Source organism: Xiphophorus hellerii, chromosome 9 (genome assembly GCF_003331165.1).
Source record: "Xiphophorus hellerii strain 12219 chromosome 9, Xiphophorus_hellerii-4.1, whole genome shotgun sequence".
Lineage (NCBI taxonomy): Eukaryota > Metazoa > Chordata > Actinopteri > Cyprinodontiformes > Poeciliidae > Xiphophorus > Xiphophorus hellerii.
In genome coordinates, this window is record NC_045680.1 from 22,777,281 (window position 1) to 22,791,409 (window position 14,129).

The 14,129-nt window shown below is 41.6% G+C and overlaps 1 protein-coding gene across 1 annotated transcript; it reads left to right on the forward strand.

Annotated features, from left to right (window-relative positions):
- Positions 1-18: 18 nt before the first annotated feature.
- On the forward strand, positions 19-5,083 carry sgcb (sarcoglycan, beta (dystrophin-associated glycoprotein)). Its single transcript, XM_032573283.1, has 6 exons — positions 19-146; positions 771-980; positions 1,873-2,058; positions 2,163-2,354; positions 2,807-2,938; positions 3,852-5,083. Exons 1-6 carry the CDS (start codon positions 132-134, stop codon positions 4,047-4,049), a joined length of 933 nt encoding a protein of 310 aa, XP_032429174.1. The 5' UTR covers positions 19-131; the 3' UTR covers positions 4,050-5,083.
- The last annotated feature ends 9,046 nt before the right edge of the window (positions 5,084-14,129 follow it).

Sequence of the window (14,129 nt, forward strand, 5' to 3'; positions counted from 1 at the left end):
TCATGAGGAGCAGAATTAAAAAAATATGACTGAGTAATTGTCTGTCTGCCCATATTGCAGCGGAAACGCTTCAGTCACCTTCGCCAGTGAAGGTTGGTCCGCTCTCCGTCAGCAGAGGAGGGAGGGTCAACATGGCGTCCGAGGAGGTCCGTTATGTTCTGTATTTGCTCTTCTTCTCACGTTTTATTAAGCCTTCTCATCATGTTCCGCGAAAAGAGTAACCCGGAGTCATTGTTAAGTGATAACATGTTTAGGTTAAGGTGGTTTATTTAGGGGTGGCGTGTTTTGTTCCCGTTGTTGGATGGAAATATAAGCGCAGCCTTATGAATGTCGGGCCTTCGCGTCGGATGTTTTCAAGACGTTCCGCTTGTTTTCTCTGAAAGACCTGCTGTTTGAAGGCGCGACAGTGTTTGCTATTAGGAATAGGACGCAACTTAAATGTTTATGAGAGGAAAGGACTTCATATCCGTTTCGTCACGAATAGGAGCGTAGTTTATTTTTAGTTATGACCACAGACAGGCTGTCGCTGAGCGTTTAACACCCAGATATCGGAATGGGTGATTTGGTTAAGTTTTGTCATGAGCGTTGATACTAAATAAGCTCTTAAACAAAATAAGGAAAACTCGGCTCAGTATCGTATCTGTGTAAAGTATGGATACCCCTGTGGCTATGTAAAACCACAGTCCAGTTTTGAATGTTAAAAATTAAGTTTAGCAGTAAAGGTTATCTTGTAGTTTAATGCGCATATTGTTGTCGTTTTGCACTTGCAGGAGAGCTCCAATGGCCCCGTGAAGAAGACCATGCGTGAGAAGGCGATAGAGAGGCGCAACATCAACAAGGAGCACAACAGCAACTTCAAAGCGGGCTATGTACCCATCGAAGAAGAACGTCTTCATAAGACTGGGCTGAGAGGACGCAAGGGAAACATGGCTGTTTGCATCATTGTGCTCCTCTTCCTGCTCGCCTTAATCAATCTCATTGTAAGTCTCTTAGCCAGGCTGCAGTAACTTGCAAAGAAATATAACCCTTTGGACTTTTTTACCACACTTTCTTGCAGTGCAACCAAACTTTATTTGGGAATTGTAGTATTCCGCGTGAAAGACGGACAAAAATTAGTGTCTAATTCTGGAGCGGAAGAGCAACGATGCATGTTTTTCAAACGATTGTTTACCAGTGCAATCTTAAAAGTGTGGCATGTGTTTGTATTTAGACCAACTTGGCGTATGCATCAGCTACAAACTGAACCTTTTGGCCATTTTTTCCCTTATGAAATGCACTAAATGTGATCATATCAGATGGAGAGCATCTGTAGGAAGCAATTTTCAAGTTCAAATTCTCACTGAATTTAAGTTTAAACTTTATCTGGACCAGAGTAACACACACAAAAAACAGTTTAATCTTTGTTTATAATTGTTATTCTGAATGGTAGACCTCCCCTCCATTCTTACGTTTTGTGTATACTCAAGCAGACTTTTTGCTAGGATTCTTTACCTTTATCTGTCCTCACATTAATTATGACCAGTAGTCCCTGTTAAACACATTCCCATTTCATGATGCTGCCTCCACCATGCTTCAGCATGAAGGGTGGTGTATTGAGGATGATGTGCAGTATTAGTTTTCCTCAGTAGATGACATTTTGCATGTAGGCCAATATTTTCCCATCTTACCAGAGCCCCTTCTTTATGCCTTGTTGCAAACTGCAGTCAGGACTTCTTATGGTTTCCATTCAACAACGGTTTTCTTTGTCCCACTTTCCAAGAAAATACAGCAAAGTTGGTGCTAGTAGCTTGACAAAATGCAAAGTAGCCGAATGTCTGTGCTCTACGTCTGTCTGTACAAAGTGAGCTCTGACGCGACTCCGCTATCGCTCAGATAACGCTGGTAATATGGACGGTGATCCGAATTGGCCCGAACGGCTGCGACAGCATGGAGTTCCACGAGAGCGGACTGCTGCGCTTCAAACAGAAGGCCGACATGGGGATTGTTCATCCTTTGCACAAGAGCACGGTCGGCGGCCGCAGAGACCAGGACCTGGTCATCGTGGGCAACAACAACCCGGTAAGAAAGCATTTAAACACGTCGAGTCTTCTCCAAAGAAATGACAGCATTTGGAAACCCAGTTAGAACCTCTTGTCTGTTCTTTTGCTCCGTTGTTCCAACAGGTTGTGTTCCAGCAAGGCAACACAAAGCTGAGCGTGGAAAAGGACAAGACCTCCGTCGTCAGCGACGTCGGCATATCCTTCACAGACCCTCGGACGCAGACAACTTTCTTCAGCACAGACTTTGAAAACCACGAGTTCCACCTGCCCAAAGGAGTCAAAGTCCTCAGTGTTAAAAAAGCGTCCACTGAACGGGTGTGTAGGGAAGCCAGCCTCTGCTCTGACAGCTGTGTGTAAAAAAAAAAAAAAAAAACATGATTCATTAATTATATGTGGGTTTTACAACCCGTGCAGGAGATATTGCACTTATTGCTGTCCGTAACAGTAAAAATTGATTGAAAACGAAAGAGAGATAGTAGATACTAGTCAAATTTCCCCTAGTTTCTTTGCCAAAAGAAAAGCGTGAATTGTTTTCAAGTAATGCGATTGTTAACAGGTGATTTATGCAGTTTCTTGAAAAAATTGACAGTGTGATTCCAATTGGTGCGGTGCTAAAACAAAAGCGCATCAAGTATGAAGTAAATGAGTGAAAAAGAAGGGGGAGGTCTTGGAATTTTCTGTCATGTAATCCTGATTGTATTTAGTTTTCTTGGCGAGGAACCGGTGCCTTTCTCATTTTAGTGACATATTTTGCTCTTTATTTTCAGATCACCAGCAGCGCATCATCTGATCTGAACATCAAGGGAGACACTAAGGCCATCATCCGCGGTAATGAGGGAGTGAACATCATGGGCCGCACTGTGGAGTTTAAAATGGGTGGAGACATTGAGCTTAGAGCTGTAAGTATGAAACATAATGACATGCTGTATTTATAGTGCTCAGAAACTTACATACACTCATTTTTAGCTCTCAGGGATTCATTTCAACTGCTCTAGAAGGATGAGACTGCTCTTGGTCATTTTATCCAGTTTTGTTCTTATGAGGAGTGCGGTTTGGGTCACACGGTTGAAACCTGGACACAGCAACAGAACAGTGGTCCCAAGCAAACATTGAAACTGGTTTTAGAATGGATAGACTAGGCCAGGGGGTGGGCAACTCCAGGCCTCCAGGGCCGGTCTCCTGCAACCTTTAGATGTATCTCTACTTCAACACACCTGAGTCAAATAATGAGGTCATTAGCAGGACTCTGGAGAACTTGACTGCACTGAGGAGGTGATTCAGCTATTGGATTCAAGTGTGTTGGACCAGGGAGACAACTAAGTTGCAGGACACCGGTCCCCGAGGACCAGGATTGCCCACCTATGGACTAGGCTAATAGATTTTTGAAAAGATCTGACTGGAAATATACAAAACATTTGTACAACAGGCTTGAAATCAGGATCTCTGCCAGAACTGTTCCAAATGTCAAATTCCGCAATTACATGGTCACTGGAAAAGGTAGCTACTGTCCCCCCATCGGCCCACGTCTGCATGTGGCGGTTAACAATAGTCATCCTACTGTTGCCAACTTGTTGCTAACATCCTACTGCTGCCGGCAGCTCAGGATTTTTGATAGGCCAGAAAACTGCAGTCGATGCAGCCCTACCTGCTACAAAATGCAGTCAAGAAGGATTCAAATAACTATTTCAAAGCCTGAAATCAACATTCATGGTCACAATGAGGGCACACAAACCTTATACAGTCACCGTATCAAGACCAATTAAGGCCGGATCTGGAAGAATAGACGCCCTGACAATATTTTCCTCTTTGCAGGAGAACAGCATCGTCCTCAACGGGTCAGTGATGTTCAACGCCACACGCATTCCCAGCTCCACAGACCTGACGTTCAACGACGGCCTGGAGAGGTACAAGCTCTGCATGTGCGAAGATGGGACCCTGTTCCGCGTACTGGTGAAGTTTCCCAACATGGGCTGCCAGATCTCAGACAACCCGTGTGGGAAAGCTCACTAGCGCCGCCGTTCCATCCGCCTGCAGTCGGCCGACTGTGAAATCAGACAAGCCTCTTTCGAAAATGCGCATTGTGGACTGAGTTCAGTTTAAATTTGAGTTAAACTTGGCCGTTAAGGTGTGCCGTTTCTTTACATTTTATTACAAATCTACCCAAAGACATTACTGGCGTTCATTAAAAAAACCCACAATGTTTTCATAAGATTCATCAACCTCTATCCTAAATTCAGAGAACTATTGTAAACAATAAGTTGTTGTGCAGTTTACGCCGCATGTTTGTAGCAGTCAGAAGCTGCTGTATTTATTTTCTGCTTCTCCGTCACCTCACATCTGTTCACAAAAGGGTTTGTGTAAAAGTGTTAACTGACTCCATCGAGACACTACATGACGATTAACTTTAAAATATGCAGAACTCAAACTAGCCCCTAGTACATAACACATAATAGAGAACATCTCTTTCTGCACATGTTGAACTGTTTATCATGCACGTGCCAACGGATTTAAAGGGATGAAATGTTATTTATATTTTACCTAAATTGTGAAACTTTCCTAATGCTAATAGTAAGGAGTGTACGAGTTGTGCTAACAGAGCAGCGCTTTGCAAAAGTATTCACACCTATTGAACTTTTCACGTTTATAGTACATTGATTCCCGTCCAATTCACAATTACGCTCTACTTTGCCTCAAGATACATGAATTAAAAAAAACAACAACTAAACAATAAAATACATTGGAATTTGTTGTTGGCCATGTCATGTTGAAAGTTCAGTGGGTGGAAATACTTTTGCAAGGTAAATGCTGATCTCTCTACGAGGCAAGAGTGCTGAAAGTGGACGGCGTTTAGAGTGGTTTGAATTTTGTGCAATACAAATAATATAAAAAGTTTGACTGTTGTTTGGGTTGCGTGTGGCCTGTTATGTCACAATGTGGGAGCAGTCTGCGGACTCGATGCCTTTGGTGAGAAAAGTTTTGTTTTTCATCACTTCAACGTGAAGACATGGATACGTTTAAAATAAAGAATAAAATCCAACATTTCACTGGCTTCTCTTTCATTAAAGAAATTTGTCACTACGTGAAATCTCTTATCTTCGCTTCGCTGTGCCTCGTGTGTTTACATGGCCCTTTAAAATCATAAAAGAAATACCAGTGATCGTTACACAGCGCTATCATCTGACAGAATGTGCAAACGGGGCATGGTTCTCTTAGTCATAACTGTTCGGGATGGCTTATCTTGGCATCGCATTGATGGAGGGGAAACGACGACGGTAAGGCATTAACCAGCCGTGTAAATGATTGAATAAATCACTGTGACATCTTTGGGCTGGGGCTCGTAAAGCCTGAAGGAGCAGCATCCCCTTCAGACTTTGATCAGAACATGCTGGAGAGTACAGTTTAGGTGCGAGAAGAGTCACAAGGTTCCCTGTCAACCTGGTGACAGTTTTTACCCAGGTGAGTTTCTTCAACTCAAATCTTGCCGTCAAAGTACTCGATCGGGTTGCTTCTTTTCTGAAAGTTGACGTTTTTCATCTCTAGTTTTAAAGGCCTGGGGTTGCCATGGCGGTCCGCCGCTTGTCGTTTTGGGCGGCTGTGCTGCTCCTGGCCTCCTTGGATCTCTGGTGCTCCTCTTCCTCGGCTCCCTGTCCGGAATCCTGCGTTTGCCGAGGAGCTCTGCTGCTGAACTGCTCCTCGGCTGGCCTGTCCTCGGTACCGCAGCCCGTCCAGGACCCGATCGCCGAGCTCGACTTGTCTCATAACCTCCTCAGCTCTGTCACTTTTCATCAACCGCATCCCAACCTCAGGAACCTATGGCTGGGGAACAACAGCATCCCACACTTGTCTCTCTGCATAGAGAGAACCGTCACGGCTCGACGTCTCGGGCGTCGCTCGGCGGCCGGGAGCGGGTCCAGGTGCCTGACCTGGGCCCCCGCCTTGCAGCTGCTATCAGCTGAGAGGAACCTGCTGGAGCGGCTGCCGCGGGGTGAGTAGGTGTTATATAATCATACACCCATCCACATTAAACATTATCAAGGTGCTTAAAGGAGAAAAGCCTGCTGTCAGCAACACGCTAAAATCCCTTAAATGCGACCTTTAACCTTCTCTGTGGAAGCAAAATCGTGTAATTAGGAATAATTGTTTTAGCGCACTCGCCAGTGGGAGTCACTGGTTTCCATAACAGTCTGTTAAAAATAAATGTAGCTAAGGCATTTTGTAAAGATGTAAATAAATAAAGAGTAGCACTTTGCAGTCGCAGAATCTTCAAATCAACCGTGTAGGAGACAAATTATGTTTGAGAGTAATTCCAGAAAAAAAAAAGCCTATTATGTTGTCACAAACAGAAACATTTTAGATTGACTGGGACTTCATCAGGAAGTGTGTGGTTTGGTCGGATGAGAGTAAGGTTGATCTTTTAGGAAACAATCACTGCAGCTGGGTTTGGTGGGTTGATGACAGAAAACTGACAACAGGTTATTTCAGTGGAATAATGAGCCAAGTCATAATGACAAATCTACGACGAAATGGCGAGTCGATATTAGTCCATGCACATAAGTTCCATAAAAGGGACAAAATTATGGAGTTGAAAGCACGGCGTTCAGGGGCCACGATTCTTTTTCTCCATTTAAATCCATAGTAATGTAAATTCTTTTATTTTTAATGGCTCAGCAGCAAACAAAATATGCAATGTTTCAATGATCAAAGTAGAAAGGAGCAACTTACTGTAGGGCTGAAATCTGATCTCAGAGGTTTTCCTTAATAAAAGAAATTCTCTCTGTTTCAAAAAAGAAAAAAAGTTTTAATATACTCCCAGCAACAAAAGTGAGAAATATAATGGAGGGGTGTACCCAAGTTAGTTCTTGAGTAAAAAGTTGCTGGATGTTTTTTCCTACTTACAATGATTTTAAAATGAAAATACTACTTTGTGCCTCTCCTGATATTTTCTATTTAAGAAGATGCAAATTTGTGATTCTTGAACTGTGGTCAAGGGACGAACAACATTTTTTTCCAAGAACTGCAAATGGCCCCCAGGCTGCACTTTGAACACCCCGATCTTGAGAGACTGTGCAAAGAAGACTGAAAGATCCCTCTCTCTGTATCATGACACTGCGCCAGCACACTATGCATGTTGCCTGAGGGGGGACAAAAAATCCCAAGAATCCCTTTGTACTGTGCAAGATTATAACGTAGAAATACTCTCCAGGATTAAAGAACTGAGGATTTTTGCATACTATGTGAGTTAATGTGGGTACATTTCCAGGCCCTCTGCACACAGGATTGTGGAATATTGGTTGATAATTGTCATATGATTATGAAAAATAATAATAAAACAGGTCTCTTATATTTATTTTTAGGCCATAGCACACCCCCATTATCAACAAAAATTTATTTATGCAGCCCTCATAAGGAACTCGTGTTTAAATATAACGTTTCTACGTAAAATAAGTCACAAAAGGAGATTTTAATGATTAATGCTGATGTCACACCTTTTTTCTCACATTAGTGTCGTTTTATAGTTGCAATTTTCCGCCTTTGTTGTCAGCTGCAAACATTATTAAAAACCCCATACCTGATCATTGGTGAAGATAAATGACGAAAAAGGATGCTCAGGGGCGTGCCGTGGTGGCGTAGGGGTTAGCGCGGCCCACATTTGGAGGCCTCAAGTCCTCGACGCGGCTGTCGCGGGTTCGATTCCCGGACCCGGCGACGTTTACCACATGTCTTCCCCCTTTCCTGTCAGCCTATTTCATGAAAAAGGGACTCTAGAGCCCACAAAAATACCCCCTGGAGGGGTTAAAAAAAAAAAAAAAAAAAAAAGGATGCTCAGCAATTATAGGGTTGCTTTTTTGTAATGCTATTAAATATGTTTCCATTAATTATTAAGAAGGGTCAAGATAATCTGACACGTACCTCTAAAAAAGCAAATTAGCAAGAGAGGATTCATTATTAATTTTCAAAATGAGGCTAATTTTTCTTTGTTTTATTATCTTCTGAGAGCCAATATGCCCGACTCATTTCAAGGTCAAGTATATTGGTTCTTATCTGGTGCATACTCTCTGTAGAGTGGTGTAAATCAAGGTTAAACTGACAGAACTGGACCATGAGTGTCAAAATGTAATATGTAATTTTAGCAGTAAATCAATGTTTAGGTAAACTAAATATTTTGGATGTTAAAATGGAGATGTGACCCAGTGAAGCCAGTTTGTTTTACCGAGTTCCCAGAAAGAAATGTTTTTTTTTTGTTTGTTTTTTTTAGGAGTGGCAGGAGAAGAACATCCATCTGATAACTTCTACGGCCACACCTTTATTTGTCGTACAGAATGGAATTAGGAAATGTCTTTACTAAAACTGGTACTAAAACTGGCTAAATTGATCAGGCTTTGGTAAAAATAAAAGAAAGAAAGAAAAGGCATAATAATTTAGTATAAATCTAAAAAAAAAGAAGCTTATACTCTACAATCCAAATGTGTGTACAGTTTGTAGTTGTTCAGATTTGCCTTTCAATTCCACACATACACAAACCCTTTCTATCCTTTATCTTTAGAACTTTGCACCATGCACAAATGAGTGAACCTCCCAAGATAATAACGCCGCTGTTACAGTTATATTGACATTCCACTGGCTTAAACAAGGTGTGAGTGTGCAAATGAAATATTTATGATTTCATGGTTTCACAGGCCTCCCTGTGCTTGAACATGTTTTTCTTTCCTTGGAAAGGTTTTTCTTTTGCTTTGTACCGTTTGAAGAGCTGCTTTGAGAGTCCTGAGGCCCAGTTCTGGTTAGGCGGAGGAAAAAGGATACATAGCATTCCATTGGAAGTAGAAATATGGAAATATGAATGTGTAGCGTGCATCTCTCTATCAGTTCTCCTACATCAATGCTTATAAGAACTCAAGTCTCTTGAGCTATACTTTACCAGATTTGCAAATGTAGAGACGGTAATCTGGTCTATTTTTCTTTGCTCCAACTCAGTCAGATTGGATGGAGAGCACCAGTTTTCAAGCTTTGGCTGGATTCTACATTATATTTTCTGGACTTGAATATACTGTATGTATCCAACACACAGCTCTGGTTGTTTGTCTATGGCCTACTCGAAGGTTGCCCTGGCCCAGTTTTGAGTCTTTTCCAAGTTAATTTGTTGCTTTATTTGTCCACAACAACTTCCATATATTTCCTGTTTCTTCTACCTTGCCTATATCAAAGTTTGAACAGGAATTGGTTTTTTTTGGCTTCCTCTGTTCTGTCTTTGTCAGTCCTCTGTTATTCTGCTCAAATATGAACTCAAAGACAAGAGAGGATAATAAAACTGAAGTTAAATTTCGGAAATTTGATGTGTTAATGCAGGATCATCAGTGACCCTATCCCGACCTTCGAGTTTTCCCTTTGGTCCAATGTGTAAAAAAAAAAAAAAGTCAGTCATCACAAACTTAGGAGTAAAACTGGATGGCAGCCTAAAATTTGCCTTCCATATCAACACTGTGGTTAAGTCGTCTTTCTTTCAGCTGAAGCGCCGGTCAAAAATCAAGCCCCTAAATTCTAGGCGCCAGCCAGACACAGTGATCCACGCTTTTAGTACCTTTTACTAGTGGATTGTTGTGACTCCACACCTCCCTGGTACAAAATGCTGCTCCATAATTTTTGACCAGTGCAGGTATACAAGAGCACATAACTCCGGTTTTTCAATGGCTTCGTGTTCAGTTTTGAATCCATTTAAAAATTCTTTTGTTAGTTTTTATGTTGTCTAATGGTCTTTTCTTTAGATCATTTGACCAGATGCATTTAACAGTCCAGAAGAGACAGAGCCTTTGCAGCTCTGGCTCCTAAAACGTGGAATGAGTTGCCACTAAAGGTCAGACAGGCCCCATTTATTGCCATTTTTAAAACTCATTTAAAAAACTTTTTATTTTTTAGGCTTTTAACCCAAAGTGAGCTAGCATCTGTGTCTTAATATTGCTCTCTTTCCTTGGATCTGTGATGTTTAAAGTTCTGTTTTCTTATAGATGTCTGGATTGTTTTGTTTTTGTCCTTCATCTTACATTTTTGCACAGCATTTTGGTCAGCTGCTACATTTTAAATGTTTTAGAAATAAAGTGGTATGGTATCTAGACACTCCTTTTGAAAATTTCTGGCCAGGTTTCTGACAACATAATGGAGCCAACATTGTGTTTTTCCACAGTGAAGATGTGTTAAAGGTAATGTGGAGTTAATTGGTTAGGGTTAATATGAATTACAACATCATTTAATTTCCCTTAGTAATCAATAAAGTATTTCTGAATAGAATTTGAATTTTCCTTCATGATAAAAGTGGCACTTTTCATATTTTTATTTGTAATATACTGTATATTTCTACATAAAAAAAAAAAGTTTCTTTTTTTGTTCCACTTCAAAGTTATGCACTACTTTATGTTGATCTTGTGCATAAAATTCCAACATATGAATGTTTACGGTTGTAGAATGATTAAATGTACAAAATTTTGAAAGATCTTACCTTAGAGAAGATCTTTGTTTCTTTTTGGAATCCGCTTCCTGATGATGTTGAATTCTAATGAAATCTCATTTCTTTTCTTCGAGGCCTGGATGCTGTTGAATCCTTACAGGTCCTGGAGCTGTCTTTCAACAGGATCTCAAGTCTTGAACCGGGAGTCCTTGGTGACCTTCATCAGCTGCGGGAGCTTCATTTACAGCATAACCTGATTACACATCTGGATCCACAGATGTTTCAGAATTTAGAGCAACTCAAGGTAAGCCTGGTTTTTGATGCCTATTATCCTCTGTACCAGGTGAAATGTTGAATTCTGTTAATTCAACACTTTTCAGAAAAGTGTTTGGGGTTAGGATTTACTGTTCTAACTTTAGTATAAGGCTAATTACCTCTACTTAATCTCATTCAATATTGTGTTCCTCTCAAAGGTTCTTGACCTGAGGTTCAACATGTTAACAACCATGCAGCAATTGACATACCTCACTTTGCGCGACATTGGAGCAGATGTTAAGCTGGGTGGAAACAGGTGGCGCTGTAACTGCAACATGCGTAGTATAAGAAGGCAGATGGCTTATGACGGCACCCGAGGCATGCAGACCTGGAACATCATATGTTTTGAGCCTTCCACCGTCTCAGGCAAAGACCTTCTGCAGCTGGATGAGGAGGACCTAACATGCTTAAGCTCTGAAAACAACTTAAATCTTCACCGAGATGTGACGGTGTACAGTGGCGCTGAGATCCTGCTCTCCTGCTCAGCACAAGGTAACACATGACATATTGTATAATCAAGAGTTAATAACACAGTAAATTAACTCTTACCTTAGTCCTATTATTTTTATGCTGTTGTTTTTTTAGAGTCAGAGTGGTGGACACCCGATGGTCGAGCATCTGTGAGCCAGCAAGAAGATCGTCTGCTCATCAGTGACTTTTCAGAGGGAGATACAGGACTGTATGTGTGTGTATCTGAAGAAGACCACGTTCTGTCTGTTTTTAACCTCCAAATCAGTAAAATGAGAGGTGCAAGACAGGAAAGAAGGTTACCCGGGGTCCGCAGTCAAACAACCCCACAAACACCTACAAGCAGGATCGCTGGAGAGACAGCTGGGGGCTTTACACACTCTGACCTGGCTTTGGCAGTGTGTCTATCGATTTTCTTCACGTTTCTGTTGGCGTTCATCCTCGGAGTCCTGGCGAGACCATGTATCGACAGGCTGTGGAGAATGGTCAGCAAAAAGAAAGACTCCCCAGCGACTCATACCGTCACTTCTGCTCAACAGAGACATTATGACAACCAGGCCTTTTCAAATGCTGAGGAACCAGAAGAGATAGGACATCACAGGGAGAGAAGAGTCACTTTTAGTCGCATAGAGGTCACAGAGGAAAACAATGTGCAATATTATGATGCTGTTGCGAGTGGCGATCAGCAGAGCATTAGAAGCGACGAGGTGTTTGAGTATCAAGAAGTCGAGGTTGACTTACATAGGCGACCCAGGGAAAAGCAGAGTGATGACAGTAGCTCAGCTGAATTGGCTGCAGAGCGCCTGCGCAACATGGAGTTTGAACCTATTCCAGACCCAGATGAGCTCGAGGAGAGGAGAAGCCTTTCATCATCCTCAGATTCTTCTCGAAGTGCATCAGTATCAGACCAAACGACCAGAAAGCACACCATGCCCAAGTCTCTTCAGCTGGTAGAAGACTCATTTCAAACGAGAGCAGATTTATCAATAGCCACAAAAACCCCACAAATATCCACGAAGGACAAAAGTGAATATCCTGGCTCCTCTGTTCTACATACTTATAAGGCAAACACCACAGACTCTGATATTTCTCAGGGTGATGAAGAACTATTTGAATTCAGTGATGGTGCTCAAAGTCCCTCAGCCAAGACTGGCTATGATGCAAAAAGTCCAAGAGATGTACTGGAGTATTCCTCTTCCGCTTCCTCTGATTCAAGTGACAGTGACAGGGAGGCAATGCGAACTAAAATCAAACAAAAGACAAAAAAGAAGCAGAAGAAAGTTGCACAAAAATCAAAACCTGGAACAAGTTCATCTTCTTCTTCCCACAGTGAGAGCAAAGAAAAAATGACATATGTTGATGGTAGAGGCAGAATCAACATTCAGCAGCTTCCACTACAAGAGTCCAAAACAAAACATGATGAGTCAGATGAACGTTGGCCTGCTGTAGATCTTCAACACATTCCTCGTCTCAAAAGGCGTCTCGATATCAAAGCACTGTTACCAAGTTTTGATTCATCTTCTAGTAGGGAGAGTGAAGATCTGACAAAAAATAAACAAGATGAGTTAATGATAGCAAGACGCCCCACTAATGAGTCTCAAAAAGTAAGTCCTAAGCCAGGAAACCAACTGCCTGGCTTTGAACTCAGAAAAACATCAGCAAACAAGAGACCTCTTGACCCCAAAGAACCAACAGCAGGTTCAGATTCATCTTCTAGTAGTGACAGTGACCATGACATGAAAGTCCATATAACACAACAGAAACAAGAGGACTTGCCAAAATCAAAGTTTCCAACTAAAGTAACTCAGACGGTAACCCAGAAAGCTCCAAGCCAGTGGCCTTCAATTGATCTTGGGAGAGTAACGAGAATAAAAAGACGTCTGGATATCAAAGCACCAAAAGCAGATTCAGATTCATCATCTAGCAGTGACAGTGAGGATGAAGCAAGAGATCAACTGATGAAACAAAAGCAAGAGGAATTGCTGATGTCAAGGCTTCCAGGTAAAGTTTCTCCAACAGTGCATCCCAAACCAGAAAATCGTTGGCCTGCACCTGAACTTGGAAAAACAACCCAAATCAAGAAAAATGTGGATATCAAAGCAGCATCCACAGAGTCAGACTCATCTTCTAGTAGTGACAGTGACAATGAAAGAAAAGATTATACAACATCAAAAGAGCAAATGGAATTACATATCTCAAAAGTTCCAACTAACTTAACTACAGCAAGTCAGAAACCAAAAAGTCAGTGGCCAGTACTTGATTTTGGGAGAGTAACAAGAATAAAAAGACGTCTGGATATCAAAGCACCAAAAGCAGATACAGATTCATCATCTAGTAGTGACAGTGAGTATGAAACAAGAGACCATATGATGAAATCAAAACAAGAGGAATTGCTGATGCCAAGGCTTCCAAGTAAAGTTTCTCCAATAGTACATCCCAAACCAGAAAATCGTTGGTCTGCACCTGATCTTGGCAAAACTACCCAAACCAAGAAAAATGTGGATATCAAAGCACTATCAACAGATTCAGATTCATCTTCTAGTAGTGACACTGGCGATGACATGAAAGACCACATAACACAAAAGAAGCAAGAGGAGTTATATATTTCGAAACTTCCAACTAATGTAACTACATCCACCCAAAAACCAGCAAGCCAGTGGCCTACCCTTGATTTTGGGAGAACAACAAAAATCAAAAGACGTCTGGATATCAAAGCACCAAAAGCAGATTCAGAGTCATCATCTAGTAGTGACAGTGAGGATGAAGCAAGAGATCAACTGATGAAACAAAAGCAAGAGGAATTGCTGATGTCAAGGCTTCCAGGTAAAGTTTCTCCAACAGTGCATCCCAAACCAGAAAATCGTTGGCCT

What these genes read in the sequence shown, in the direction of transcription:
- sgcb (XM_032573283.1), top strand. An exon ending in TCGCCTTAATCAATCTCATT is followed by an intron (nt 981 to 1,872) that starts GTAAGTCTCTTA and finishes GCTATCGCTCAG; the next exon opens with ATAACGCTGGTAATATGGAC. An exon ending in GAGACATTGAGCTTAGAGCT is followed by an intron (nt 2,939 to 3,851) that starts GTAAGTATGAAA and finishes TCCTCTTTGCAG; the next exon opens with GAGAACAGCATCGTCCTCAA.